The sequence below is a fragment of the Elgaria multicarinata genome, chromosome 7 (genome assembly GCF_023053635.1).
Source record: "Elgaria multicarinata webbii isolate HBS135686 ecotype San Diego chromosome 7, rElgMul1.1.pri, whole genome shotgun sequence".
Taxonomy (NCBI): domain Eukaryota; kingdom Metazoa; phylum Chordata; class Lepidosauria; order Squamata; family Anguidae; genus Elgaria; species Elgaria multicarinata.
The window spans coordinates 3,928,455-3,946,669 of NC_086177.1; the positions used below are offsets into that span (position 1 = coordinate 3,928,455).

The 18,215-nt window shown below is 40.4% G+C and overlaps 1 protein-coding gene across 7 annotated transcripts in view; it reads right to left on the bottom strand.

Annotated features, from left to right (window-relative positions):
* The window catches only part of ANKHD1 (ankyrin repeat and KH domain containing 1), a 121,320-nt gene that overhangs the window by 62,242 nt on the left and 40,863 nt on the right, over nt 1-18,215 (bottom strand). For all 7 annotated transcript variants that reach the window (XM_063130128.1, XM_063130127.1, XM_063130129.1 and 4 more), the window contains exons 9-14: nt 17,226-17,417; nt 15,587-15,696; nt 14,620-14,707; nt 13,040-13,167; nt 12,807-12,950; nt 10,681-10,783 (exon numbers count right to left, since the gene is read on the bottom strand). In XM_063130128.1, coding sequence (XP_062986198.1) covers nt 10,681-10,783; nt 12,807-12,950; nt 13,040-13,167; nt 14,620-14,707; nt 15,587-15,696; nt 17,226-17,417 — 765 coding nt within the window. The remainder of the gene's footprint in view (nt 1-10,680; nt 10,784-12,806; nt 12,951-13,039; nt 13,168-14,619; nt 14,708-15,586; nt 15,697-17,225; nt 17,418-18,215) is intronic.

Here is an 18,215-nt window from a genome sequence, read left to right on the forward strand (position 1 = left end):
GGTAGGCCCCCCATGCATGCCTCATAGTTCACCATGTGGAGCTTCAGTGAAGTAAATTCTATGTCCCATTGATTCTAATTACACCCCCTCTGAATCCACAGGGGCAGATGGAGTCTTTTGCCTCTCTTCAGTTGGGATGCTTCCACAATTATGGTGTCTGGTGTGGGGTGTTTGAAGAGGAAGTAACAATCCTCCTACTCAACCCTATATAGGTTTTGTATCTTTCTAGACATAAGTGTAAAAGTAGAAGGTTTAGCCCAGAATTGTTTGATTACATGCAGTAATGTTGGAAGTGTCAGGATAGTAATCAGTGGAACTAAGTCAGGTTATACTCTTTTAAAGACCAGATGCAGGACCAGGACTGAAAGGACCATCCTGAGGATTTGGCCTGGGTATAGCCTTACGTCATCTGATGGGGAGAAATTTTTTTGATCCTGGATGGTGGTATCTGGTGAGGAGGCTGAGGCCCAGGGAGAGGAGTTGTTAGGCGGTGGCTTCATGTTGGGAGCCAGGAATGTCTGGATAATTTGTACTGCCAGCGATGACTACATAGCAACTGGTGGCTCCTAGGGTTTCTTCAGGATTATGTCCTGAAAGAAATTAGCTGAAAGAGGGTGGAGAACAAGTGGCAAACTTGTAAAGCTTGGCACTGTGGTAGTTTCCAATAGTTATCCAATAGTGTCAGGCAGTTTAGATAACATGTGAAAATATGTTGCATGGTTAGAAGCTACCTTGGATCATTTTAGAAAATGAGGGGAATATTGGTGATGGGAATGGTGACACACATTATACCTATACTCATAATGTGCCATCTTGGCAGTGAACTCTTTTCCGAGTAATGGGATGTAGACCTGTTGAAATGGGGGAATCTATGTCTTTGCTGTGGCATATCATAGTGAAGAAAATCTCCTGGAAAAGCTGAGGGTGGCGGAGTTGAAACCAGCATATGTTCGGGTTCAATGTTGGGCTCTATTCTATGAGCAGTCTTTTTTATTTGTTTGCTTTTCAGTCCTGACACGTGAGGGTTATTGGGGTGTTTATCTTGGAATTTGATCTGTTTTATCCATTTCATCTTGACTGTAAGTACAAAGGGTTGGTTTCAATCTGCTGGACTGAGGGGACAGCTGATACAGGGGGATGGATGCCCGGAAGCACTTTCCATAGTGTGTACAGCTGACAGAACAGGAGCTGACTTCTTGCAAATGAAAGCTGAAGCAGTATACAGAAGGTGGTGCAGCACAGTTGTGTATGGTGTTTTGAGGACTTGTTGCAACAATACTGTATGGAGGCATGTGGTTCTGTTTCTCCTGGCCTGCTTGATAAAGGCCAGGCAGCGGGTACAAGAGTTCACCCTGTGTGCCTCCCAAGACAGAGGAGGCAGTTGGGAGGCAGTCAATGGCCATGAATAAAAAAGAGGGGCCTCCAAGACCTTCTTGAAAAGAAGGGGCAATGAAGAAAAAGAAGGGGAAATGAAAAAAGAAGAAAAACTCAGAGAAGATAGGAAAGAAGGAAAAGAGAGGAAGAACTTGGCATTTATCCCTATTAAATTTCATTCTGTTGTTTTCAGCCCAGCACACCAGCCTATGAAGGTCACTTTGAAGTTTGTTTCTGTCTTCCAGGGTATTAGTTATCCCACCCAATTTTGTGTCAACTGCAAATCTGATAAATATTCTCTGCCCCTTCTCATCCAAGTTATTCATATAAATGTTGAAGAGCACTGGGCCCAGGACTGAGCCCTGCAGTACCCCATTTGTTACCTTCTCCCTTTTTTGCAAAGGTACCATTGATAAGCACTCTTTGAGTCTGATTCTGTTGCCAACTGTGGATCCACCTAATAATTGTTTCATCTAACTCACTTTCAGCTAGTTTTCTGATCAGATTGTCATGGGGTACTTCGTTCTCCCATCTCATGACAAAATCTACAAAATTCTTCTCTACCCTCCTGGGATAATTGACAGAGTTATTCTCGATCATCTCAGAATGCAAGACACGGAATAACGGGCTCAAATTACAGGAAGCCAGATTCTGGCTGGACATCAAGAAAAACTTCCTGACAGTTAGAGCAGTAGAACAATGGAACCAGTTATCTAGGGAGGTTGTGGGCTCTCCCACACCAGAGGCATTCAAGAGGCAGCTGGACAACCATCTGTCAGGAATGCTTTAAGGTGGATTCCTGCATTGAGCAGGGGGTTGGACTTGATGGCCTTATAGGACCTTTCCAACTCTATTATTCTATGATTCTATGAACTTTGAAATGCCACTAGTTGCTGTAGTGGATGAAAAAGAACTGAGAGGCAGATGGGAGCCATGCCCAGGGGAGATGGGTGGAACTCCTGCCTAAGACTCTGTTCTGAATTACTGTTCTGCGCAGCATATTACCCACATATGTGAGTCACAGAGGCCACGAAGCACCAACACTACAAACTCTTGGATGACAACATTTGATATAAAAGTCAATTCCCAACATTCCATAAGCCTCCCACATGACCAAGAAACCGAACCAAGATAGGAGATCGCCTTATTTTAAACAAACAGTATAACTACTCAACGTTGATCCAGTCAAATGCTAGGCACCCTCAGCGGCTCTTCGCGTCCTTCAATTCTCTTCTGAAGCCTAATCCACCACTCTGTCTGCCAATGACTTTGCCTCTTTCTTCAATGCTAAAATCCAAACTATTCGCTCCGGTCTGGCCAGCTCTGCTCCGCTTCCAACTCCTGTTCCTCACCTGTCAGTTCCTCCTGCAAATCTCTCGGCGTTCCCTTCGGTCTCAGCTGATGAACTGTCGAAGCCTTCCACTTGTTCCCGTGATCCGATTCCCAATCGCGTCTTTATTAATCTTATCCCCGCTATCCTCCCGTCCTTGCTCCACATCATTAATTCCTCTCTGTCCTCTGGTTCATTTCCTTCTGCTTTTAAACATGCTACAGTCTCTCCCATTCTCAAAAAAACCACACTTGATCGACTATCTCTGTCTAACTACCGACCTGTCTCTCTGTTGCCTCTTGTCTCAAAGATCCTGGAACGTGTGGTCTACTCTCGTTGTCTTGACTTTCTCTCTAGTAACTCTGCTCTGGATCCCTTTCAATCTGGATTCCGTCCTTTGCATTCCACTGAAACAGCCCTTACCAAGATCACCAATGATCTTCTTACTGCCAAGTCTAAAGGCCATTATTCCGTTCTTATTCTCCTTGATCTAACTGCAGCCTTTGACACGGTTGATCACGATCTTCTCTTAGATTCCCTCCATGACCTTGGACTCTGTGGCTCTGTCTATAACTGGTTCGCCTCCTATCTAGAGGGTCGCTCTTTCAGCGTGTCGGCTAACGGCAGCTTGTCCTCCTCTTTTCCCCTTTCAGTAGGGGTTCTGCAAGGCTCGGTGCTTGGCCCGTTGTTGTTCTCTCTATACATGCTGCCCTTGGGTAAGCTTATTCAATCTCATGGCCTCCAATATCACCTGTATGCCGATGATACACAATTATATCTCTCATCTCCGGAACTTTCTCCTGATGTGCACGATCGTATCTCGGCATGTCTTTCAGATATCTCAGCCTGGCTGCTTCATCGTCGTCTGAAACTTAATATGGCAAAAACTGAACTGCTTGTTTTTCCTCCTAAACCTTCTCCTCACCTCTCATTCTCTCTTACTGTCAATGATGTCACGCTTACTCCGGTCAAGGAAGCTCGTAGTCTTGGCTTTATATTTGATTCCTCGCTCTCCTTTATTCCTCATACTAAGGCAGTCGCTAAATCCTGTCATTTCTTCCTGTATAATATTGCCAGGATTCAACCATTTTTGTCTGTCTCTTCTGCCAAGACTCTTGTTCACGCACTGGTTATCTCTCGGTTGGACTACTGCAACCTTCTTCTCTCTGGCCTTCCTTCATCTCACATCAGTCCGCTGGTCTCTGTCCACCACTCTGCCGCCAAGATCATCTTCTTGGCCCGCCGCTCTGACCATGTCACTCCACTTCTGAAATCTCTTCATTGGCTTCCAATTCACTCCAGAATCCAATATAAACTTCTCCTGTTGACCTACAAAGCTTTTCACGGTCTAGCTCCTGCCTATCTCTCCTCTCTCATCTCACACTATTGCTCCGCTCGTGCTCTTCGCTCCTCTGATGCCATGCTTCTCACCTGCCCAAGGGCCTCTACTTCCCTTACTCGGCTTCGTCCTTTTTCTTCTGCTGCCCCTTACGCCTGGAACGCTCTTCCAGAACACTTGAGAACTACAAACTCAATCACAGCTTTTAAAACTCAGCTAAAAACTTTTCTTTTCCTTATAGCTTTTAAATATTGAGTTTGTTCTGATCCTATACTGTCAGCTTCACCCTACCCAGTGCCTGTTTACACTTCCCTGTGCCTGTTTGCATTCTCTTTCCCTCCTTATTGTTTACTACAACTTTATTAGATTGTAAGCCTATGCGGCAGGGTCTTGCTATTTACGGTGTAATCTGTACAGCACCATGTACATTGATGGTGCTATATAAATAATAATAATAATAATAATAATAATAATAATAATAATAATAATAACTAGAAGCAGATTTAGCTTTCACCACTCCTCCTACATCCCTTTAAGGGTAAGCAGAAAGTAGATTAAAATCTATTTGTAAATCAACTAAGGTCTTCAACTTCCAATTGTTTAATAAGAGCAATATTTAGATCTAAATTAGTCTGTTGGAATCATAATTTGTAGTAACTCAGATGTAGATTGGTGTATAGCACAAGGAGTTCATTAAATAATTGGTTCTATCCCCATAGCCATTATTTTGCCTTGGCTCCATCTAGCTCCAAATTGTTGGACCCCAAGATTCTATCCAAAAGCAAAGCAGATCCCACAACCCTGAAATCTCTACTTGTTTAGATCACAGATGGTGAACCCTTTTCAGCCTAATGGCTGTATTCTCTTATTTAAGGTGTCAGGAACTGAATACCAGCTGAATACCAGGCAGGGTCACACACAAAAAAACACCCAAACCCACAGAGAAATTAGGACTGAAAAAGCCTAACTGCTGCATGGTGCGTGCGTGCGGTCAAAGAACGGAAGCCAGGAGTTAGTCATTGAAGCCAGTTCCCCACCCCTAGATGGATTTCTATAAAAGAGGTTTGGCAAGAACACCAAGGGACATTTGGGGTAGAAGTTGGGAATTAGACTAGGTAACACATTTTGAGTATGCCTGTTTTGAAAAGTTTGGTTTCCAAGCTGAAATTTGAGTTGTTAGCCTTCTAGTTCAAATGACAAGCACTAAAATCTTTTATTTTTGTTTCTGTATGTACCATACACATACTGTCTATACAGCTCAATTTCAAACAATTAATTGTATGATTATTTAATCTAAACAGAACTGGAAAATATGTTAAATGAATGTAACAGAAAATCTGAAATTAAAAATATGTAATATACAATTAGGACATAATTGCAAATCTTACAAATACATACTAATTCCTCTGATAGCCATTAACTAATATTACAGTAACATGCATTTTTAATTAGTTGATAGTCATGTCTGGGACTAGAACTGCACTGGCACGTTAACATACACCATAATCAGATTTGCTGAACCTGCACCTCAGAGTTACACACACTATTTCACATGAGCAAGAGATAAGTTCCAAAGAAGTGACTGGAATGGGATTCTGTTCACAGCACTTGCAGCTCTGGAACGGCACAGTGAGCATTTCTCCAGATTGTAGCTTGATAGTGCACATGAAGTGCAAATGAAGAGCATCCAGTTCTCATGTTTATGGCATAGTGATGCTGTGCTGTCCGTTTCTTTCACATTGTATTCTGCACATACATTTCTCAGTTAATGTAAAGGTTTGATCTGTAAGTTTGCCTTCTTCCAAATTAGCAAGTAGGTGATGGTTCTCTCGGTAGACTTTCCAATGTAATTGTTTAGAATATTCTGATATTTAGGATATGATGTCATATGTAGTGAATGCACAAAAGGCTATTATGCCCCACCTGTAAAGACTAGACCAAAATAGAACGAGAACATCAGAGGAAGAGGTTGATTATTGCTGGCCCTAATCTCTATGGGGTTCAAGGAGAGTCAGCAGATACCAGCAAATCCCATGCCACCACCTTGGAAGTTGCTCCACTTGAGGCAGCCATAGATTCAGAGAAGCTGATGCACCCTATCTAATCTCACCCCTAGTTCCAAACCTTCCAAGATCATTTTTAGGACTTGCAGTGATTCTGTGTCTGAGCAGAAGCCCACAACTTCTGGCAGCACAAGACCTCCCATTTCCAAGCCCTAATCATAAGGATCAAGCCAGACTTTACAGATCACTGAGATCAGGGAGCTGTTGACATACCAGGAAAGGGTGGAGTAATGGGCCAGCAGCAGTGGTGGGAACGGGATGCAGGATAGCAATGCAGGTGGCTGAATCTTTTGGTAACTTGATTACTTCATCTATGAATATGCAACGCCTTTTCTGTGACATCAACATTGTAATTTGGATGCTTTCATGATGAAATGAGGCAACAACAACAGAAGAAGATCAGAGTGTCTCACAAATGTAAATATCTGCATGAAACAACACCAACTTTGTCTGCTTCACGTAGTGGCTTGAAAAAAGTTATATCACTTTGTCTTACTTGATGACCTTCTTCAGTATCCAAAAGTCTGTCAGAAACAACGATTTCCTTATGTCCTGATGTACTGAAAAGCAATTCCTCAGACAAAAATCTTGCAAGATCAGCCTTCTCATTCACTCAAAGCCATGAAATTATGCCATTTGGAACACCTGTTCAGACCTGAGACAGTGGGCTGTCTTGTGGAATAAGCAGAACATATTCTTTCATTGTGTGGTTTAGTCTAAAGTTTAAATCAGTCCAATGTACTTCGATATCAATTTCTTCCCTCTGGCAATTCCACAGGCAAGATCCTGTGCAATATACTTAACACCAAACGTTGTCTTCTTCAGCTTTAGTATCATCCTCCAGAACAGCCTAGTCACCGTATAGAAGTCTCAAGTAGAGCTAGCTATCTGGTATGCAATTTACTTGATCTTCTTCACTTACAATTAATCCTGTATGACCTGGTGTCATGATTTCATTACAGATCTTTAGATCTATGTACATTAAAGACAAATTTGTTCTCCTGTAATGGTGCATATCAATCTCCTGGGTTTCAAGTGCCGGATGTATCAAATCTATATGATAATCTTTTCCTTAAATCAGCCATGTTGCTCTCTGAGGGGCATTTTGTACAAGGTCGAAAGAAATGGAAAACGCTGCCCAGCTGAAATTGAATTTTTTCCTTGAATGTTGTCCTTCTACTGCAGTAGGAGTTCAGAATGATAGTAGAAGACTTAGCCAGCATTACATAGCACTCCCAGTCATCATTCATCTGGAATTCCTGATTTCTCTCAAACACAATACATTACAAACTCACCCTATAGGAAAGCCTATGTCTTCCAATTCCTGATTTGCCTCAGTAGTAGATCTGACAAACCTCCTTAGCCATCTTAAGTGATATTTAGCTTCAGCTGCTAATGAGTTAAGCACTCCAGCAAAACAAACACTAACCATGTAGTCAACATGTGCAGCCCACAATATCTATCATTGACGTTTAGTCAAAATTGAGCTTACGTGCGTCTTAGGATGCACACTTTGGCAGAAAATACATATGCTTATTAACTGGGCCAATATCTTTTGCAATCTATGAGAGATTCCATCTAGAAAAGCATCATTTCTACTGCTAGCCTGATCTCTGGATTCGTTTTTAGACATCTGCTAATATTAGATATTAGTTTTGTTTATATATTGCACTAGTTTTGAGCCACTCAAGTATTTAGAATGTGATGTCTGGCCCAACACTATCTTGGGGGCTATTCAAGGGACTATAAAATGAACAACAAAGTCCTTGATTTTTGAACTAAAACCAAAGATTATTTTCACAAAAATGTAGGTAATCAAATAACCACTAATTTAACAAGTTTGAAGCAAATCCTTTCAGACATGTATGGAAAATGTGAATTAAAATCACAGGTTTTATCTGCTCCCCCAACCCCCACCCCGCCTTGAAGTAGAAAGTCAAAACTCGAAATTCAGCTTGGGATCCTACATTTTTTGTTTCAGCATACCCAAGTTGGTCCCTGATTTTTACCTCCAAATGCCCATGACAGTAACATTTTCCACAAATACATATAGTTTTTATGGTGGTGTGGGAAATACTTGCTTTCCAGACCTGACAATGTGTGGTCTGCCCTCACTTGGTTCTAAGTGTTTTCCATTATGTTTTATGTGTTAAGGTCCTGACAGATACAAATATATTTGCACAACATGGATATTTTAGCAGAATAAAACACTGAGTTAGCTGCCCCATGACAGCATGCTGTGCTCTGCTTGTCAGACAAGGTCAATGGAAACCAGGGACAGAATGCTTTTTGGTGGTGGCCCCGAAAGTATGGAACTTCCTACCAGGGTGCAGACTCTTTCCTGTTTCAGGATACAAATCAATGCATTCCTATTCTAGAGAGCTTTTGTGGAGTATGAAGAATGAGTATTGCTTACTAGTTTTGAGATCTTTCATAACATCTGGCTTTTGCATTACTTTTTAATGTTAAATTGGATTTATTTTATCATGCTTTATGTTTTGGGGATTATGATTTTTATGGACTGTTAGCCACCTTGGGAGCATTTTTTAAAATACAGAATATAACCCTATCAAATAAAAGTCTCAAAAGATAAATGCTAGTCTTAGGGGGCAAAAACTTTGTTTCAATAAAGAACTGTGAACTTCTCTGTCATGACACATGAGTTTGTAGATAACTGAACCACCCTGATACATAAGAACAGCTTCATGAATTTTACCCATTCTGCAATGGAATTTTGTCTACCAGGAGTTTTAATTGAGAACGCTACGACCAGAAAAAAGCAGAACTGGAATCCTTCTCTTCTTAAATTGGAGCTCTATCTGTACTGTAGGCAACTGAGAAGTGAGTGAATACACTGGCCACTTGTACAGCACAAAAGGAAATGAAGGTTTCTAATTTATCAGCACAGCTGTTGAGAATTAACTGAACCAGGAAATCCCTGGTTCAAATCTCACCTCAGCTCACATCTCATACCACTTCTCTCCTCAATATCAACCTTCAGTCTCTATCATCTTATATCTCCAATTTGGGAATAATGTTCAGACAATGTGGGTATGATGCAATTCTGCAGGAGCATAGGAAAATGCAGAACATGGTAGGTGCACCTTTTAGCTATGAGAGCCTGTTTTCATTTTTTAAAAAATGAAAAAAAATCTAGTCCTCATGGCTAAAAATAAATGCTTAGAAATCTCTGAAGCCAGAAGCAGGCCGTCACTTTCTTGTCCCTCCTCATATTAGCAAAAAAAAAAAAGAATAAATCATGCAAAATAATTAGGTTTAAAAAGGTGAATTATTGAAATATGCTCACTTTGCATAGTTTGTACAAATAACATAATCCAGCTTTGCCACTAAAAGAATTTGAATTGTCTGGTTGCAAAATTCAGAATACACAGGTTTGATAATACTGGCCTACCTTAAGTTTACTGGGGGGAGTGTGTAATGCACTATGCGCATTTAGGAAAACCACTCTATTAAACTAGACTAATATATATATACTATCTACTCTTAAGCCCTCTGAGAGGGACAGAGTCTTTGTGAAAATTGATTTTGCATGTCTTATCAGTTTTCAGTACAGCCAGGTTCATTTGCACTTTATTTAGTGGTAACTGCATAGCTTTGATTAATTACATTCATAGGTCTTAGAACAAGTTCTTTATACAACATTGTGAATTCTTGCTGAAAATGATGGGAGTTGTAGCCCAGCACAACTGGAGGGCACCTGGTTGGGTGAAGGCTAGACTAGATCGAGCCTGCACATTCAAGGAATGCAGCCCACCAACCATGTACGGTGGCTTAAGTAGGGCTCAATTAACCTTCTGGTCTAACTGCCTGCCTTGGGCAGAAAAAAAAGGAAATAATTGAAGCAGTTGTCGCTGGACAGAAATTATGTTTGGCATGGGAGATCATTGGTTTTGCAGGCCTGAGACATAGCAACAAGCCATTGTTTTTGTAACAAGTACAATGAGATTGTCTTCATACTTCTACTTTGGCAAAATGCCCAACGTTTATTACTTGCCCTGATTTATATCAATAATAAAATCTACTATGGAAATGTGTGCATGGATACTACAGGTATTGCTCTTTAAGAGCAATTTAAAGAGCAAGTACTACAGGTACTTGGCTCTTTAAATCTATACTTCACATCCATTTTTTACTACTGTTGAATATGGATCTCTGCTCCTGCAATTTTCACTACAAGTTCAGAAATACTTATCATCAAATATATTCCAAAGGTAATGGAAATAAGCTTGCTTTTGTCAGCAGCAGCTCCCATACAACATGGCAGAGAGTTCTGAAATTGAAGGGACTTTCAAAAACAGTTGGTGATATGGCACAATAAATATGGAGTGGGCATTAGAGCTGGCTATCATTGGCTAATCCATTTCCAGGCATAGAGATTAAAACAGCTCTTTTAATCCCTGCTCATGTGTTTTCACAACATTTTACTATAATGGCTTAAGACTGACCGACCTGCATCATGTAGTATCAAATCCCAAATAGTTCCCATGCCCTAAACGCACAAGTAATTCACAATGCTAACATGCTATATAATTTTAAAACGACCATATACTAACCTTTAGGTAGGTTCAAAAGTGCAGGAGAGTTCTCTTGAGGAGCTCTGTCAGGTTCCTGGGGAGGTACAACCATGGCAAGCGCATGCATTGGTACACGTGGAACCTGCAAAATCAACTCAGAGAAAAAACTAATGTCAGTGGCTTTAAAGGGCAATCCATAAATTAATCTTAGCAAATATTTAGCCAAGATTATTTCAGCAGTGGGGAATCTGTGGACCTCCAGATGTTATTAGACTTCAACTCCCATTTTTCCTGACTACCAGCCATGCAGGCTGACAGGAATCCAACAACATCTGCATATCCACAAGGTCCCACCCCTGAAACAAATCTTTCCTAGCTTTTAGAATGAGATGGAATGTCCTTAAAAAATCGAGTCAAACATTTTAAGAAACCCCCACACTTACAACATATCATTATTCAATGGTTGGATCCAAAAGCACCTGCCTACCAGGGCTGTTTCCAATTAGCAGAAGAGTATTGTATAGGAAAAGTCACCCCAAACCTAGAAGTTCCTCTGTTTGTGCAAGCTCTTGCACCTTCGAGGGCCAACTAGAGTTCATATACTGCCTATGTTCTTCTTACTCACTGTTTCTTATACTGTAACACAACCCCCTAATGCACTGTAGTAGTGCACGGTAAAAAGTATTTAACTGGCTCTTGTGAAAAGATTAAAAAAATAGCATCAATACTTCCACTGATGGCCTTTTATTTATTTACAATATTTATATACCGCTCCCCATTCAGAATTTCATAGCTGTGAAAAAATAAAATAAGAATAAAACCAGAATAAAAACACATTAAAAATATGTTTTTAAAAGAAACAGAGTGCAAAATAAACCGCAGCTGGTCATTAAGGGAAGGCTTCCTGGAACAACAGCATTTTCAGGAGGTGCTGGAAGGAATACAGAGTTGCCGCCAGAGGCACGGAATTCCATAGGATGGGGCCACAACACTGAAGGCTCTTCCCCTGGTGGATTCCAATCGGACTATAGGTCTATGTGGAACCACCAGGAGCATGCCCTTGGATGACCCCAGTGATCCGGCAGGTTGACAAGTGGTCCCAAGTTACTTAGGGCTTTGTACACTAGTACAAGAACCTTAAACCTGGCCCGGTAGCAAATAGGCAGCCAGTGCAGTTCCCTCAGCAAAGGAGATACATGCTGGAAAGGGGCAGCTCTGGGCAATGCTGAGCTGCAGCATTCTGTACTACCTCCAACTTCTGGAGCAGCTTTCAGGGCAGCCTCACACAGAGCGCATTGCAGTAATCCAGTCTTGAGGTTACTAATGCCTATACCACTGTGGTCAAGCTATCCCTCTCCAGGAGAGGCTGTAGCTGGCGAACCAGCCGAAGCTGGTAAAAGGCACGCCGAGCCACTGTGGCCACTTGAGTCTCCAGTGACAGAAATGGATCTAAGAGTGCCCCCAAACTACGAGCCTGATCTTTCAGAGGGAGTGCAACCCCTTCCGGAACAGGCAAGCCACTATTTTTAGGGGAAGGAATACTGGGCACCACAATCCTAGATACGCTGGAGGCAAGACCTAGCCAAAGGATTTTAAAGTTCATTGATTCCAAAGCAGATAATGTATTCAGCTTTCACTGAGATCTATGGACCTTTGAAGTTTAACTTTGGCTATACCATACCCATCACATGCAAGTTCTAAATAAGTTAATTTGGTCCACAGCTTCAGATATTCTTGGTCTGAAGACTGAGCAGCTATAATCACAGTCAGAACTGCAATACCAGCACTAATAGAAGCTAATATAGTGGGACATAGTTTTCAAGAAACCCTGAGCTACAGCATCAAAGTATTCAGCTGGTCTCAGCGGCTAAAAAGTTTTCATTCAGTGTTTTCTGTTCTCACTCCATATCCTTCTTTTCAGCCTATATTGGCTCCCAAAGCAATTTATAATTAAAATGCACACAATGATACAATTTTAATAGTCAATCCATAGGGGTATTATGGCAGCTCTGGACCCTTGCACTTGTTAATAGTTGAAGCTTCAGGCTCTTCCCTGCAGAAGGAGGAGGCAGAAGGAGCTGTAGATGTATTTTAAAGCAGCAAATATTTTCTCAATTTAGACGTTTAACAGACACAATGCTATAGCTAAAAGTTTTACAGCTTACCTGAGACTGATCCTGAGATGGTGGTGTGAGTTGGGACATGTCTGTAGTTGGAACTGACAAAACGTTGTTTGGGTAATCCAATAAATAGGAAACAACATTTGTGTGACCACCTTTTGCAGCTTCAATGAGCATAGTTGAGCCATCCTGGAAAATACATAAAATGACTTGTAGTCTGTGGATAGCAGAAACCAATTTCTTAAAGAGTATAATACAACTGAATTACTTGGGAGTACCTTAAGACGATGAGTGGGGTCTGCACCATGAGCTAGTAGCAGCTCAACAACAGCAAGATGGCCCCCAGCACATGCCAGTGACACGACTGTGTGGTCATTATTAGCTGTAGCCCGGTTAACATTGGCACCTAGTGCAAAAACATATCATTAAGGGAAATTCCATGAAACAAAATTAGTGCAGAGAAATCTTTAGTTAGCATCCAGATTCCAAATCCTTTTATTTAAAAATGCATAATAATTTGAGATCTAAACAATTTGAGGGAGTATCACTTATTCTTACCATTTTTAAATAATATTTTATAGTGAAAGCAGGCTTATTATTATTAGTTTTAGAGTCAGTGGATTGAATCCAGGGGAAAGGCATGCGTAACAGGTTGTCTGCTCCCAGAAGGTGCTTCTGCCTGATTTTCAGGGATTTCCCTTCTGGCCTCCGGCACCACAGCCCAACCCATTCAGCAGGTTCCTCCAACCTTGGACGAAGGAGCCTTTTTGCAGGGCTGCAGGAGGAGGAGAAGGCCAAGAAGTCACATCTGCCAGCCCCATTATGCATGCTTTTCTCTGGATCCAACCTAGTTAGTATTTCGGGATTGAAATTAAATATCTTAATTGTAAAAATTTTGTGAACCGCCCAGAGAGCTTCGGCTATTGGGTGGTATAGAAATGCAATAAATAAATAAATAATGAAATATTTAAAATCTCAACTTTACTTATCAGAACAGGTTGGTAAAACAAATTTTCATTAGCAATTTTTATTAAATTGAAGCTGTTGTAGCTTAGTGGTAAAGAACATAAAGGTGAAGTCCCCTGTACTAATATATGCTCAATCACAAATATATCACTTTATGGAATCAACTCTCTTTGAGACTCACTCTATTTGTAAAATATGATAGCCTTGCAGAGCTATCAGAGCATGGGTGAGCGATTTTTAGTCCTTCAAATATTGTTGGACTGCAATTCTCATAGTCTCCCACCACTAGCTATACTATCTAGGCTGATGGAAGTTGCAGTCCAACAACTTCTGGAGGACTAAAAGTTTCCCACCCTTGTATTAGAAGATTACTGAGAAAATGTATATGCAAGCACTATGAGCTCACTAGAAAATGGCAATATATAACAAATTATTAGTGCCTGTGCCTGCTTACCCTACCCTGTACCTGTTTGCATTCTCTTCCCCTCCTTATTGTTTTACTATGATTTTATTAGATTGTAAGCCTATGCGGCAGGGTCTTGCTATTTACTGTTTTACTCTGTACAGCACCATGTACACTGATGGTGCTATATATATAAATAATAATAATAATAACAATAATAATAATAATAATAATAATAATAATAATAATAATAGTCTTACCAAATGGCAAAGTAAACTCATCCAAAACATACACCAAGTACAGAACCTTACTGATGAATGTAATATTTGCTATAAAGCAATGCATTCTTTATGCAAAATATCTCTAACAGCCATTTTTGTAAACCTCCCAGAGTGCTTCAGCTATGGGGCAGTATATAAATTTAATAAATAAATAAATAAATAAGTAAATTAGTTTAGCAATCCTTCAACTGATGTTACAACTACTAACCTTTGCTAATAAGAAATTGTACGGTGCATAGATGACCCGCTCTTGCAGCCTTCATTAGCGGTGTCCTTCCACCTTCAGATTCATGTTCCTGTTTTAGAAACATTATGAAGTGTAATGTGTATTGGAGGAAAAGTAAACAGACTCACAGTTGATCTGATGTTCCACTATCAGAACAAGGAACACAGGACTCGCTGGTGCCAGCACGACTTAAGACACATCTGCTGCTTTTCCACTGAGACCAAACCTAACCCAAGTGCAGCAGTAGCAGCTGCCACTGGTGATGCTATTGCAGAAAGCCTCCTTCTCAAGATGAGGCTTTCTAAACAGAGGAGTCAGTCCCATGCAAGGATGTGCACAACATTATTCAATCCAGAGAGAAACTGGAAGCCTTATCCAGCTGTGCACGTAGAACTCTAATGGCCGGTTGGACCCAAAAGAGCCAGAGAGCTCAGCATAATCTTGTAATGGCCTCAAGGAAGAGGGTTTTGTCAGGCAAGTGGACCAGAGGTGGGACAGGGCAATGCTTTAGCAAACACATAAAGATAAAGTGGTTTTGATATTACTGTGCAAGTTGTGTACAAAAGAAATGCTATAACATTATCTGCTGGTACTTCCTGCTAAATCAACAACAGTAATCAACACAACTAGATGACAAACTAACAGAAGTGCTTAATCAACATGTATTGCAGGGAGGAAGGAAATCCAAGTTTTAAAAACGGCATGCTTTCAAGGTGGTGAAATCACTAAGTGCTGAGAAATTGTGGTGCAAATGATGTCTATAAATGGAAGATCTAAGTTATTAAATCTAGATTTGCACTGCTGATATCTTTATTCTTCTAGATTACTATATAATTTGCTCTCTATCTAGTTTTCTTAAGTTCCCCAACACATTTCTTATACGTTTACAGATCTCTCAATTGCATAGCAATATTTTAAAAGATATAGTAAAGATATATTAAAGTCTTACTAAATCTGCACCAGCTTGAAGAAGAACATCTGCAACATCAGTGTGTCCATTTTCACAGGCATAGGTCAAGGCAGTGTCTCCTGTTGCAGTTGTAGCATGGACATTAGCTCCTGTTGAAGAGTGTTGAATTAGATTGTGCAAATAATGCATCTAGAAATATACAAATCAATACACACACCCACACTACTTGCAAAACATTTCATTTGCCAGGTGGCAGTATGATTAATCCGGATTAAGCCAGATTAATCGAGGATACCTGAATTGGAAGCCCCATTTTAAAAAACATCACTGGTCAGGTCACAAATAATAATTTTAGGTTCTGAGCAGTTCAACCCACTGCATATCAAACTGGTATTGCAACTTCCCTCATTTTGAGAAGTCTTGCCAGCGACTACTGTTCAAGAAATACAGACACAGAATATACTTGGAAAAATGGGGTGAATCAAAAGATCTTTGGAATTTGGACAACAGAATATTGGACAGATAACCCCAGTTCCCATTCTGTATGATGGAAATAGAACTCTCCCACAGAATTGTTGTGAAGATTAACCAAACAAGCACTTCGAATACTAAATACTCAATTCCAATGGTTCCAGTATTTTTTGTAATTCCAGTTGATGAGATAAAAGATTATTCTATTACAGCCTTTCCCAACCTGGCACCCTCCAGATGTGTTGAATTACAACTCCCATCACCCCCAGCAAGCATATCTGGAGGACATCAGGTTTGGAAAGCCTATTCTATTATAATACCTAACCCTGATAGAGCAATTGCCAATACCGAATTTGATCAAGTCCAAATACTTATTTTCATATTACCAAGACTTTTACACCCGATTATGACTTTAAATACATGTTTGCAGATGCTTCAATAGCATTTTGTTTGAAAAGTGGTAATAGGTATAAACATAATGGCTGTTTTTGCTGAAATTTATTTATAATTCTTAGAAAGACGTATTTTCATTCACACACACTTCATATGCATACATTGAAATTGATATATTCAAATTTATATAGCTATATTTTTTTCCTTTTCCTCTTTTTTGTTTTGCTGAAATTTCATGATAAAAAATGCTCTGCTTTGCCTACAGTCTCTAGTCCTATCATTTTATCGCCATTAAAAATAATGGGGACAGCATAAGACTATAAGTTGGATCAAGGCTTAGTCATACTTACAGCAGACTGAATTAAATCAATGGGAGTTCAGTTAGTTGTGACCAACTTGAATCACACGGATTTCAATGGACCTCCTCTAAGTATGACTAAGTTGAGATCTAGCCCTATAGATTTGGCTTTAAATGTGTTAAATGTTTACTATCACCTCCTGGACAATTGTGGGAGGTCTAGGGGGCATTTTGGCCCCCTCCCCCGGGCTGCAATGTGCACAGCACCATACAGTCCATTGGGTGCCCCCACTGCAAGGTGTGTGTGTTTTTTAAAAAAAGAAATTGAATTGCCTGTATGTTGCCAGAATTTGGCAGCAAACTGCTCAGCAGCACTACAAGGGTTAAATTTACGGTTTCAAAAAATACAAAGAAAGTTACCACTGTGAACCATGAGGTCGAAAGTTTGAGCATCACAAAAAAGCAAGCTGTTAAATCTCCTACAATACTTTCAGTAGCAGCTGCAAACAAACATACCTGCTGCGAGTAAGTATTTCACCAGCTCTAAGTGTCCCTCCTGAGCTGCTTCCATCAAAGGAGTAGAACAACCGAGTTCTATGTCGGCTCCTGCCTTAATGAGGAAGTCAGCTACTTCTGAAAACCCTCCACAGCATGCTAAAGTTAGAGCTGTCTCCTGTGTCTCTTCTGTCTGCGCATTTATATTAGCACCTATGAAACAAAGTATAATTATAAAATTAATAAAATCACTAGCATCCCTATCTGGCTACTAGGATGAACCGCCCAGAGAGCTTCGGCTATTGGGCGGTATAAAAATGTAATAAATAAATAAATAAAATAAATAAATAGGATGTGCATACAGTTTACCACAAAATCATAAAATCTAGTACAGAAACATTTAAGTAGCTGAAACATTTGGCTTCTTTAAAAATAAGTTTTAAGGAAGGTCCAACCGAGCAAGTTTTTAATCTTAAATTATTATCCTGAATCTATCTGGCAATTGCCTTGTCAAATTACTAAAAGAAGACACTGCCATGCATTCTAAACTCACTTAACCAAACAAAGGTGTCTTCTGCAATACTTTATTCTTCCTTTACTTTGATTCTATGTGAGCTAGCCAGTGAAGCAGTGCTGTTTTGGGGGCTCATCTGCCAGTTTTCATCAAGTATGTAAAGTTCTGGCACAAGGGGTAGGAATGAACAGCAAAGCAAGAAAAGGCATGCAGAATCTTGCAACACAGAACAGGAGGGTGGGAATAACTGAAAACAAAACAGAACAGAACATTGGACAGTTACAATTGGACATAAGGAACATTGGTTTGCAGTTTGCAACTTGAAGAGGAAAAGCAACTTAGCTCTCTGAGAAGCCATTGAGCAACATTGACTAACTGCCATTGTTCTGTTTGAATTGCAGCTTCTGCTCCTCCCCCCTCCTTTTCAGGTACTTCAGGCCTCCAGTTTGCTGGAGGCGCGAGCCGAAGGGCGAGAGCACAAGGGCTCTCGGCCTGTG